At 37.4% G+C, this 13,775-nt stretch overlaps 1 protein-coding gene across 1 annotated transcript; it reads right to left on the bottom strand.

Moving 5' to 3' along the window:
* Positions 1-7,481: 7,481 nt before the first annotated feature.
* AGO7 (Argonaute family protein) lies at positions 7,482-11,667 on the bottom strand. Its single transcript, XM_078989213.1, has 3 exons — positions 11,259-11,667; positions 9,515-10,748; positions 7,482-9,032 (listed from the first exon to the last, which is right to left on the bottom strand). Exons 1-3 carry the CDS (start codon positions 11,620-11,622, stop codon positions 7,592-7,594), a joined length of 3,039 nt encoding a protein of 1,012 aa, XP_078845339.1. The 5' UTR covers positions 11,623-11,667; the 3' UTR covers positions 7,482-7,591.
* Between the last annotated feature and the right edge of the window lie 2,108 nt (positions 11,668-13,775).

The raw sequence follows: 13,775 nt of genomic DNA, 5'->3' as shown, positions 1-13,775 counted from the left end.
TCGAGGGAGGAAGAGAAAGAGATCTTCGAAGGGTACCAAGGCTCGGACCCTTGATGGCTCTTCTTCAAGTGGCACCAAGAAAGGTTTCATTACTCCTTCTTCTGACCCAAAAGAGGCTGAATGCTTCTATTGCCATGAAAAAGCTCATTGGAAGCGGAACTGCCCAAAGTACCAGCAGGATGTGAAGGATGGGAAAGTCAAACCCAACCATGTAGGTATTTACACTATCATTTCTAATAACTCACCCCATTCGAAATCTTGGGTCCTTGATACCGGTTGCGGTATTCATATTTGTTGTGACTTACAGGGACTAGGAAGAAGTGAGAATGTGGAGCAAGGAAGAATAAACTTAATCATGGGGAATAGGAAAGTTACACCTGTCACCAAGATTGGAGTTTATACTTTATCGCTAAGTAGTGGGTTAAATTTAGATTTGAATAAATGTTGTTATTCGCCAGAAATGGCAAGAAATATTATTTCCTTTCATGCATTGTACAAACAAGGTTTCACCTTTTCGATTGATAATGAAGTTGGTTCGATTAATGCTTTCTTTAATAATGTACTTTATTTGAAAGCATTACCTTGTGATGGTGTGTATGAAGCTGTATCTATTGTAGATAACTTAGGAAATAATGTTTTGTGTATTGATTCTACTAATAATAATAACTTGGATAAAGCATCATTATGGCATTGTCGTCTTGGACATATAAGCAAGAAACGCATAGGCCAACTCCAAAAGGATGGAGTCTTGGAGTCGTTTGACCTAAAGTCAAATGATAGTTGCGAATCATGCTTACTTGGAAAAATGATAAAGTCACCCTTCACAGGCTCGTGTGAAAGGGGTGAAGGTTTGTTGGACCTTATACACACGGATGTGTGTGGGCCATTCAAACATGCCACAAGGGATGCTAATCGTTATTATTTGACTTTTACTGATGATTACAGTAGATATGGATATGTCTACTTAATCAAGCATAAGTCAGAGACTTTCGAGAAGTTTAAGGAATTTAAACAGGAAGTCGAGAATCAGTTGGGCAGGAACATTAAGGTGCTTCGATCCGATCGGGGTGGTGAGTATCTTAGTTCATAGTTCCTCGACTATCTAAAGGAATGTGGGATTGTCTCACAATTGACACCTCCCAGGACACCGCAGTTGAATGGTGTGGCTGAGAGGCGTAATCGAACCTTGTTGGACATGGTTCGTTCCATGATGAGTCGAGCTTCGCTACCAATCTCATTCTGGGGGTATGCCTTAGAGACTGCCGCCCATATCCTTAATCTAGTCCCTACAAAGAAAGTTGCCAAAACTCCTCACGAGATGTGGACTGGTAAAGTACCTAAACTAGACCACATCAAGATTTGGGGATGCAAGGCTTTCGTGAGACGCGAGACTCATGATAAGCTCGAGCCCCGAAGCGAGAGGTGTATTTTCATCGGCTACCCACAGCAATCCTTTGGTTACCTCTTCTACAGACCTAGTGACAATGTGGTCTTTGTAGCAAGAAGAGGAGTCTTTCGAGAAAGAGAGTTTATAAGCCAAGGAGACAGTGGGAGGCAAATTGATCTTGAAGAAATTCAAGAGTCAAGTGGTGAAGGAACTTCAAACTCTAGCCCTCAACTTGAGGAGGAAACTCCTGTTGAGCCAATTGACGAATCTGTACCTCTGAGGCGTTCCACGAGAGTTAGGAGTGCACCTGAGCATTACTATGGATTCCATATTACTGCAGAAGGTGAGACACTTATTAGTGATGAGACACTAGTAAGTCAAGATGACCCTAACAGCTACGAGGAAGCCATGGCAGGCCCCGAGTCTGCTAAATGGAAAGAGGCTATGGATAGCTAGATACAATCCATGTATGACAATCAAGTTTGGAACTTGGTTGAGAATGTACCAGGTCGAAAGACTGTAGGGTGCAAATGGGTCTTCAAGAAGAAGACCGACATGGATGGTAAAGTACACACTTATAAGGCTAGACTGGTTGCAAAGGGCTTCTCTCAAATTCCTGGAGTGGATTATGATGAGACCTTTTCTCCGGTAGCCAAGATTAAGTCTATTCGGGTTCTGTTAGCCATAGCCGCATTTCATGACTATGAAATTTGGCAAATGGATGTCAAAACCGCTTTCCTTAATGGGAAGTTGGCTGAAGATGTTTACATGAGTCTGCCAGAGGGTTTTGTCAGCAACAAGTACCCTAATAGAGTGTGTAAGCTTGAGAAATCCATTTATGGATTAAAGCAAGCACCTCGCAGATGGAATCTTTGCTTTGATGAAAAGGTCAAGGAATTTGGCTTTTCTAGGAGTGAAGATGAATCTTGTGTATATGTCAAGGCTAGTGGGAGTATAGTTAGCTTTTTGGTATTGTATGTGGATGACATACTACTCATAGGAAACGACATTCCAACCCTGCAGGAAGTAAAGTCCTGGCTTGGAAAGTGTTTCGCTATGAAGGACCTTGGTGAAGCTACCTATATTTTGGGGATAAGGATCTTGAGAGATCGGAGTAAAAGACTAATTGGACTTAGTCAAAGTACCTACTTGGAGAAGGTTCTGAAGAGATTCAGAATGCAAGACTCCAAGAAAGGAGAGTTGCCCATCCAGAGTAACACCAAACTGAGTAAGACACAAAGCCCTAGCAATGAGGCTGAGATAGCACAAATGAGTCGAGTACCTTATGCTTCGGCTGTAGGATCGGTCATGTATGCTATGACGTGTACTCGACCTGATGTAGCTTTTGCCCTGAGCATGGTTAGCAGGTTTCAGGGGAACCCTGGCAAGGCACACTGGACTGCGGTAAAGAATATTCTCAAGTACCTACGAAGGACTAAGGAATGGGTCCTTACCCTCGGTGGGAGTGATAACTTGAGAGTTGTAGGGTATAGTGATGCTAGCTTCCATACTGATAGGGATATCTTCCGCTCTCAGTCGGGTTGGGTCTTTACCCTAAGTGGAGGAGCAATTTATTGGAAGAGTTCCAAGCAAGAGACAGTGGCAGATTCTACTTGTGAATCAGAGTATATTGCAGCTAGCGAAGCGGCAAAGGAGGCGTTATGGCTGAGGAACTTCATTGGAGACCTTGGAGTTGTACCAGCTATTAAAGAGCCAATGGAAATTTTCTATGATAGTGAAAGTGCTGTTGCCTTACCCAAGGAACCAAAGGATCTCGGGAGATCCAGACACATCGACAGAAAATACCATTTCATCAGACATCGGATCGAAGAAGGACTCCTCGTGGCAAAGAGGGTATCATCAGATGAGAATCCGGCAGATCCCCTCACGAAGGGACTGACTCGGATTAAGCATCTCCAGCATGCTCGGAGCATAGGGCTGAAGGATGATATTAGATTTACTAGTTAGATAACCTCAAAATTTGTAAAGTGTAATTGACATTTGATGATGAATAAAAGTGTTTTATTTATGAGTAAAGTGTTTCTATCTCTTGTCGATCGTTTACTATATTTCTTTTGCATGTTTTGACTTCCAGAATAATTTTGTTTGGTATAACATATTATTCAAACCTCCACAGTCGGTCATATGTCGGAAGTAGGTATGAATCAAGACTGTCATGTTTGGTTGTAGAGGTCTGGGACAAGGCTACAACAATCATGAGTGCTCATAAGTTCTGAGCATTGGACTCAATCCACGCTCACTGGAATCACTTCATGGAATTCTATCTCGAGTGATCGTGAGACGGTAATATCATATAAATCTTTAAACCTAGAGATATGATTTGTTACTTACAAGTTGGTTATGCATTGATTGTACGAAAAACGCATTGGTAACTCGATGTTATAAAATCGCGCTCTTGTGTGTAATTCAATGAGTAGTAGAACAAACATATGAGTCGAAGTTTATCTGTTCCTTCTTGGATTAGAAGCTGATATCTGGGCCCCTCGATGATTTTGTTTTGACCTATGTACCGGGCCCGGTCAGAACTAAATTGATGTGTTCAATGAAGTTCTTTGTCAAACAAATCGGAAATCGGGAAACAAATTGTTGGACAATAAGTAAGACATTGTTCAATGTATTTGTCCGACTGATATCTAGAACAGAGGATTATATGATCACTTATCTTAAATGGCGTACCATCATCTTCTCAGTTTCGAGAAACCTTGAAAAGAGCTACGATTTCCGATCGGTTCCTGAAGTCATACTTGCAGTAATAGTTATTAGACTTATCCAAGTGGGAGACTGTTGGATAAGGTGTCTAAGTCCATAACTATTTCTGGTATGTACTTGACCCGACCCGGCATGGTCCATTTGGGTTGCATGGCACCATGCAATTGGATAGACTAAATGAGAGAAATAACACTTGGAGATTATTAATATATTATAAGTTCTAATATATTAATAATATTATTTGATTAGTTTGATCAAGAATTAATTTAGAATTAATTATGTGATCAAAAGATAACTAATTAAATATATGGGTTGATTATGTAAATCATCCATATCTTGTATAGTGGGCTAAAAGGCTCCATGGACTATCAAGTTGGGTTCCACCCATAGGATGCTCCATGGATGCTCCATGGGAGTTACAAACCCATGGGTCATGGAAATGAAGAGTCATGACACATTAGGGTTTAACCCTAGATGTGTCAACACTATATAAGTAACATGTTCTCCACCCAAAATCGGCTACACTAAGAAATAAGAGGGCTTGGCCGATTTTGAAGAAGTGTGTGTTCTCTCATAAGTTCTTCCAAGAGCATTTGGTGTTGTGTGAAGCATTTGAGGCATCACACTTGGGGTGCTAGGCTCACAAGGTTTCAAGGAACACAAACAACAACAAGGTAAGTTATTCTATCTATACTTTATGTTAAAATTGTTCCCCATGTATGCTAGATAGGAATATAACCTTGGAATTCAACTTTGCATGACAATTAGACAAACATAGATCCAAGGTTATTAGGGTTGCATGTACACTTAGGAAGTGTTAGAATGCTCAAAACCCATCAAACTGGTGGTGTAGCAGCAACAACAAATTATGTAGGACAAGGTGTCCATGGAGGAGTACCAAAGGAACGTGGTTGAAACTTCTGTTAACCAGACCTATTTTGTTGTCCCGACTGAGGCTGACCAGATTTACCCTTGTTGACTAACAATGGGCACTAAGCTTTCCAATGATTTTTTTGTTTGCAGAATGCACACTCATCATAAGCAACTCTTGAAGTTTGTCAAGACTGATTAGAGGAAACAACAAGCACCGCAGGAGTGGAAGTAGGAATGGAGGTTACTTTAAACCCTTTATCCGTGTGAGACTTGATATGAGTCTCTTCAATAATCAACTCATGTACAATAGAATCCACTGAGGGAAAGGAAGAGCGATGAATAATCGTTCCACGTAGGCCTTCAAAATCAAAACGCAAGGCCATCAAGAATTGGATCAAACATTGTTCTTCCCTCCTAGCAATGTAAGGCTCAAAATATTTTAACTCTTCAGATTCATTAAGAGTCAATTGATCCTACAAATCAGACATAACAACATAGAAAACTTGAATACTCTGGTCATTTTGTTGAAAAACACGAATATCATATTCTAACTGATATGTTTAGCAAATTTGGACTGAGTATACAGTCTCTTTAAGTGATTCCAAACTTCCTTTGGTGTGACATGTTTAGCCAACTGCATACCAATAGACTAAGTAACAGAATTGTTAATCTAAGTAATGACCTCGAAGTTATCAATCTCCTAAGCATCAACCAACAAATCGAAGTTCTCATCTTGAGGCACTGAGGGTTTGGCTTTAGTCCCGGTGACATAACCCCACATATTCTTCCCACGAAGGAAGTTCTTCATAACATAATTCTAATACGTATAATTCTTTCCATCTAGATGAGTACTGATTGACTGAAGGGAATCATCATTCCCAGTCATGTTGGCAACAAATAAATAACCACAACAATAGATAACCAATCTGAGAAGGAGAAGAGCAACAAACCAGTGGAAGCAAGAGATCGAACAACAACAACAAACGAGTACCAACAAACAAACAAACATCAACAACAGCGAAGAAGCATCAAACAGATTGAAAACGAAACGGATACAGTAACCCTAGTGGGAAAGTTTTTTAACAACGTATCAAACATCCGTTCTGATACCATGATAACATTGCCATATGATTATGATAGAGAAAAATTATAAGGTTCTCAACGAAAAACATGAAAGTTACAAAGAATAAAACGGAGAATAAATACAAGCAAAACAAAACCCTAATGGTTGAAGACTTAAGGCCCCATAAACATATAACCTAATAATATATAAGCTAACATCTTGATGCGTGCTAGCTTTGGGGTTGATTTCATCCATGTTGTTCTTTTTATCTTCTGCAATTTTAGTTTTAACCTTAGTGTTACTCTGATTTGAATATTTTATTTTCTTCTTGTCTTATTGTTTTCTTTTGTATTTGGTACTATATACTTTTGTTCGGCTTCGTGCTGATTTTCTTTTACAAAATTTATTGTTGTTCAAAAAAAAGAAAAACTTAACCGCTTCAAGTACTCATTCTTTTGTTTTTATTTGTTTAAAAATTTAGTTTTAACCAAGTTTCAATACTGAGTTTTTATTTATTTATTTATTTGATATGTTAAAAAAATCATAATTTTTAGTATGCTCACAAAATTTATAAAATCATCACGAATATTCACCAATATGAATATTTTATATAATTCATGATTAAACCTAAGGATATTTTTTTGTAGTAAAATATTTTATGTGACTGAAAAACTAATTCGTAAATTCTCGGGTCGGGGTTTTTAACAGTTTAAATAGTTGTTTTATGTTAGTTTTGATTACATTTTAGAGATTTTATATAATTTAAAGCAAAATGTAATTTTTTGTACCGCTTTTATGACGTATGGGAGTAATTTTGGCTGGCATTGTAACACACTGCCTTTTTTTTTTGCATGCATGCCAAAATAGTGTTACAGTTCTCTATTCTCTTACAATAGAATATTTTTGAAGAGTTGGTTTTCCAAAGTGAGTCGTATTTTTTTTATTTTTCTAAACAATTTAAGATAACGAAATTTTTTCTTAAAATTAAAAATATAACATGATTATTTATTTAGCATCTGCAATGGTTAGCAAGGTTTATTATTATTATTATTATTATTATTATTATTATTATTATTATTTTGTTTTATTAAGTGGTTGTCTGATTACTTTTTATCAAATCATATTTGTTCTCGAAGGAACATAGGGTACTACAAAAATTATATTAGTTTAATATAAAATAACACCGAAATGCGCATATTAAAAAACAAAAAAGAATAAAAGTCTTGATGCTTATCTATTTTTTTTATTGTTTCTCTTTCCAACCATAATGATATTTTGTCCTTTAAAAAGTACCAAGATTGTTAACAATGAATATCTTCGTTCATTTTTATGCGTTTTTACTTTTTAGCAACTGTAACACACTTAACATAATCATATATCTCATCCACATGAACAAACTAAAAACATACATTTTACGTACAATAACAATAATCAAACCCATAATATTTGATTTCTAATAACATTTACCAATTACCAACTTGCTACAAGGGTTATATTATATAATGTTAAAAGTCGATCTACATATCCTATACCAATCTTTAACAATAAAACATAAGATTTTTTACACTCTCCCGTACTTTAGGAAGCGGGGTGGTCTTCGGTGGGCCCCGTCTCGTGAACCCCGGTGACACCACGGTCCGGTCAAGATACAACCGCCCTCGATAAGCCGCCAAATGTGCGTAATAACACGGTGGCACCAATGAAACCGGTTTAGTACACCTCACAAAAGTGAAACAAAGATTATAAACCAATTTCTGAAATTCATCAGAAGTGAACTTGTTTTCATCCCACAATATATGATAATGTGTAGGCCGACTTGTCCCCTTTACACCCCAATGACTACAAAGATAAAAATCAAACTCTTTCGGGTGGGTGATAACCGAATCCACCACCGTACCCGGCGGCACGTTTTCATCGGAAAAAAGATTCCGGGAGGTGCCGCCTCCCGATTCCGCCGGAAACAGCCTCGTGTGATGCCGTTTTTGAACCACTACAAATGTAATCGGGGGGTTGTACCCGGTGAAACGTGAACACCCATCACGAATCGCTTGCAATTCATCACGAAGAACTTTATGAAACTGTGTCTCGCTAACACCATCACGAAAGAAAATCAATCTTTTTGGTAATTTCGAAAGCTCACGAACAAAATCATGTAATATCTCCTCCACCATGGAACTCAAATCTTGAATTATTTCTTGCCGGTGAGTCTGCGACCTCATTTTTGAAACGTACTTGTTTGCCGCCGGCCAGTTGACCGACCCGACGACCGCCGCCACTGAAGGGCTAAAATCATCAAGTGGGTGCGGATGCGTGACATCCGCACCGAGAAACATTACCGGCTCATCAAGGGTTAGAACCCTTGGGATCTGAGCCGGTAATGAGGTGTACAGTGCAACTGTACACCCTCCGATTTTGGCATTGATTTTCAATGCCAAATTCGCAAGGAATTGAGAACTCAATCTCGCAAGATTTTGATACAAACAACATTGGCTCATAACCCCGATGTTTGTTTCTCCGATTCGCTTCAAATCCGCGTACCCTTTATGTTTCTTCTCCATCACACAAATCAAAAGCTGTAAATTATCGGATGCGGCTCTTTGGATCTTTTTGAGTTTCGATTCGAGTAGACAGACATTGTTTAGAACTTGCATTGATTCAAACTGCGGTTTTATGATTGTGTTCTTGTTGAGAAAGATTCCTAATTGTTGACATCTTTGAGTTAATTGGTCGATAAATTTGGGAATGATTCGTTTTTGTTCATCGGTTCCACCGAAACTAATTAAAGCCCATCTCCCAATTCGGCTTCCTTCAAAAACTTGGCTACCTGAAAAGTTCCATTGGCGATCATGGCGTGAAGGGATCAAATCTCTTACTTCACCACCATCTCCAAGTTTAAGCTTTGGAGGCCGAAGAATTCGTCCGTTTAATCTTGTCATCTCTTTCAAAATATGAAGATTGAAGTCTCCTGCTTGCTTTCCGCTGTTTCAATGATTGAAAAAAAGATATATCAAAACACGAAATACAAGCATTTATAATACTAAACTCATCAATAGTACGGTTTTTTCGATAAGCCTATTTATGAGTTTTACCAATTTCAATCTCTGTTCTTTTTTTGTTTTTCTATACAAATCAATAAAATTTGAATAAACGAATAGGATATATATACTTTTTTTTTGTGGTAGTTTATCTTCTACTTTGTATCTCTATTTTACATTATATTAAATAATGTTTTTTTTTATTTATTTGTAATAGTTAAACTAGGAGACTAAACGAATAGAAAATATGAAAAAGTTATTTGGTCAAAGCTTGTTAGACTTGCACTTTGAAAAAGTTTTTTTATTTTTTTGAAAAAGTAAGAAGCTTTTTCATTGCTTTTCAAATTGAAAAAGGTTTGAAAAACATTTATAAGAATCAGCTATGAATAATTGAATATGGAATAATTAATGACAGAAAAGGGCTACCTTGATGGACCGAAGGGTCCAGCCATGACACCATCAATGATCGCTTTTCGTTCTCGTGGTTTTTGGCAACCCAATTTCAGAATTTTTGCAGTTTGATCATCGGAAAGTTTTCCGAGAAACTTTTGGCCTTCACAAACGACACAAAGCTCCATCGGAAGATAACATGGTCGTCGTCTACTAGTCTGTAAACATGGCAAGTTCCTGTATTGTATATCATAGTTATACTGTTCTTTAAAGTAGCTCACAACCCATAAATTATTCCCATTTCGATCACGAAACCAAAGATTCTCAGTGGATTCATCTGTCAAACTGTGAACTTTGTATCTTTGAACAGTATCACGATGACAAACGAACACCCTAATGTTCTTCAACGCTTTTTCAACTTCTTTCTTCTCTTCAATCGTCAACTCTCTTGTTTTTCTCTCGGAAAGATCATTCAGAAAAGAAAGACGTTTCTGCAAATACGGGATCACTCCAATGCTTTCATGAAATGCGGTGACTGTTAAGTCTACATTGAGAGCAAGCCCTTGTTGTGTTGGTCGGAGACTTTGAAAAAAACCTCGGAGTCCAATTGCGCCACCTCCTATGTCTTTAGCGCCTCCCATGGAGGTCGAGTAAAGTGAACGACCTAAAGGGATGCATTCTGACAAAGGGTTCTCACGAAGAACAACATCTAACGCTTGTAAATAGTCCTGTGGAAGTGGAATTGAATCGTTGTCTTCTGTACTCAAGTATTTGTTTAATTCTTTGCCGTTGAGTTTCGATACAATCTTGATGTTTACCCTAAAAAGCTTGGATTTTTCTTGATTATCTTCACGATTTGGAGGAATCGAAGGATTACCCATTGGAATTGGGATGTTAACGAAGAGTTCAAGTCTGTCTTTTTGAAACTCGATTGGGCTAAAAAGGTTTCTCCGGCCATCGTAGCTAGGATTAGCACCGGATAAAATGGTGGGGTTTTGTTCTACGAGTTTCTGTTTGATCAATCGAGCAATATCCTTTGAAGGTTTCGGGGAGATGTCGACATCGTAGTGGTAAATTAGCTGTGAAGGGTCGAATTTTACAAGGAAATGATTGGCTAAAAGTGAGATAATTGTTCCCTCTGAGCCACCGCAATCCGGCCTTCTTGCCACCGTTAATGGTGGTTCTGGTAGTGTTGAATCCCTAAGAGGTCTCAGTTCGTCTTTCTTTGCTCCCATTGATGAGTTAATTGTTCTTGGTATCACCTCTAGAGCTGTTTTGATTAAAAATATTTAGAACATTAGCGTTACATTTGATTTAAGTTTCAGATTTTTCATACCAAATTCTTCAAGAAATATTATTAAGTGATCAAGATGTGCTATTGTGATGGAGAAAGAAAAAAATGGAAATTAAAATCCAGCCAAAAAAACAACATTCAATCACAAAACTGAATGCAAGGGATAAGATTCTGTCTCGTTTTAACAAAAGATTCTCTAATTTACAAACATTAAAACTTGAAAAAATCAAGAATTCCTGTTCTTGAAAACAAGAAACAAAAAATACGGAATCTTGAACACATGTTTACACCAATGCTTGACAAATCAATCAAAACCCTTGTCGGAGTTCGATAAGAAATAAACAATTCAAAAGAAAAGAAACAACAAGAGCTCATTTGGGGGCATTGAGAAAAACCCAAAACCATGTAAAGACAAGTGCTTAAAAGTTAGCAAAAAGATCAAATAATATAACCGAAAGAACAAAACAAAAAGAGGGTTTTGTCTACCTGTTTGATGAGATAGATGTGAATCAGAAGTAGCAACAAGAGGTGGAAGAAGATGATTTTGCTTCCATGGCGGTTTCTGCAAATGATGGGGTTTTGGAGTGAAGGCATGATTCAGAGGTAGAGGTAGATGTAGAGATGGAGCTATGGCGTATTGAGGTGGAGGCAGAGGAAGAAGAGGGGGTGAAGGAGAGTGGTACAGATTTTGATTAAGAAAACCGAAATTTCTGTTGGAATGCTGCAAAAGATAGTGCGGATGAAGATGAAGATGATGATGATAAAAGTGTTGGTGTGGAGGGTTATTATGTGTTCTTCCTCTGAAACTCTTTGTTTTTGCTGTGCATTTCTTGTTGTCTCTTTCTTCCATGGTGAACACACTAGAGAGAGATCCAAAAGTTGCAGTCTTTGCATGAGTAACATATATATATATATATATATATATATATATATATATATATATATATATATATATATATATATATATATATATATATATATATATATATATATAAAGAGAGAGAGAGAGCAAATGGGTTTTTGTCTCAGAGATCAGAAGGCAACTAGGAATAGTAGTAGGAACTGCAGTTATTGCAGAGAGAGAGAGAGGAGAGAGAATTATCGATGTAATCTTCTTGAAGGAAAAAGGTTAACGAAATCTTTTTTGATATTTGGATTATTTTCCTTAGATTTGAACTTTTAAAAATATTTTAATTATATATTAAATCTGTGTTTTCCTTATATAAAATAGGATAGCATTTTTAGTTTATTATAATTTATAATGATATAAACTTAGCTAATAATTGATAAGTATAATTTGTAATCCTATATTGCATACCCTTCTTACACGACATCCGCCTAGTGTCTTGAAACTCGTCGAGTGCGTCAATTGCTCGGCCGAGTATCACCTACTTAGCTCTTTATTGGGACGTGTTATACAATTCAAGTATTTTCCAATCGACTCTTAATTGAAGTAAAAAATATTGTAAAACTCAGTCAACTCGGTGATTAATATGTATAAAATAGTTAATGATTAATAATTTAATACAAACATGTGATTATATATATATATATATATATATATATATATATATATATATATATTAAATTGCTTCACCGGTTAGAGAGACCCTCTTTAATACATTAAGAAAAGATGTTCACATGGGCTAGAAAGACTCGATCATAGGAACTTAGACCACCTACGCGTTGGTGAAAACCACCTCGACCGGATCAGAGTAAACAACAATGTCGAATTAGGCCGCCCCTTGCCTTGAAAGAATTAACACACGGGGTAAGGCGTTTATGTCCCCCCCCCCCCCCCCCCCCCTTGTCTTTTCTTTTTTTGCAATAAATAGCGAAAGCAAGACGATAGTTCTCTGTCGGGTGAGAGAAGAGATAGAGCATGGTATTCTCACGGGCCGAAGTGCAAAGTCTGGTAGCCTAGCCTTAGTTCGGAAGGAAGCCCCCTATGGTCCAAATAAAGTTGCTACTTTCCCTCTGCGCTTATAAGTATATAAGGTCAGACTTTGCTTGCTCTGAGACATCTTGAAAAAGGAAATCCAATATCATTTTTCGACGAGTGAGGAAAGGAACAAGAGACCTACGGCTACGTGAGGATCAGGATACGGCGTACGGTTGGCAATGGCAAGTCAGTCACATAGGCTTTTGTAAGACCACGCGTCAGTACTAGACTGATTATGCCATCGATTCAAAGGAAAGATGGGAAAGCACAGGGCAGGAAACAATTAGAAAACCTATAATCCTTGAGTGAGTTCGCAGTCAATCTTGCTTTCTATTCAACAATACGAACCGAAGAAAACAATTTGGATGAAAAGATTCTTTGGCTAAGGAGTTTTTTCCCTCTGCTCTTCCTTTGGTTATATACCAAATCACCTACCTGTATCAGTTGATTCTCATTCTTCCTTTCTTATTTGAGGATTCAACCATGGTTGATAGTTTGTTTCAGTTTCAGGGAGGTTTGTAAATAAACCTTCTGTCGTGTATTCCCGATTAATGCAACCTTAGATGCTTCAATTGTCGATTTTAGTATTGAGGTTACACCTATGGATTATTTATTGTAGGCCAACTCTACTGCACTAGTACCAATAGGCGGCATAGAAGAAGAAGAAGAAAAGAAGCACTACGCCTAGGAAAAAACTAAAACTTTGTTAGAAATTACCCCCTTTCCTTATCGGGATCGGGATTCAAAAGAATAGTTGGGACAACAAACATCCATCTCGTTCGTACTTTGGATACCCGTAGAACCATAAAAAAAAACTTTTTAAGTTTATAATTCCTTTAAATTAAGGGGCGTTGGGGACAAATCAATTTTTGGAGTTACCTTTTATCTAGTATCAACAACTTGATATTAAAAAAAAAGAAAAAGATATTTTGCAGGCTAAAGATTTCTTGTAAAAACACTAGCACCACTACCACTAATTTTATAATTAGAATATTGAAAGCTTCTTATTATTTATTAGATATATGATTTGCTTTTCATTATGCACATAAGGGAGGAGTCGT

The sequence above is a fragment of the Lactuca saligna genome, chromosome 4, assembly GCF_052625555.1.
Source record: "Lactuca saligna cultivar CGN05327 chromosome 4, ASM5262555v1, whole genome shotgun sequence".
NCBI classification, from domain to species: Eukaryota; Viridiplantae; Streptophyta; class Magnoliopsida; order Asterales; family Asteraceae; genus Lactuca; species Lactuca saligna.
Note: the sequence above shows the minus strand (reverse complement) of the source record. Positions and strands in the feature narration are given on the sequence as shown.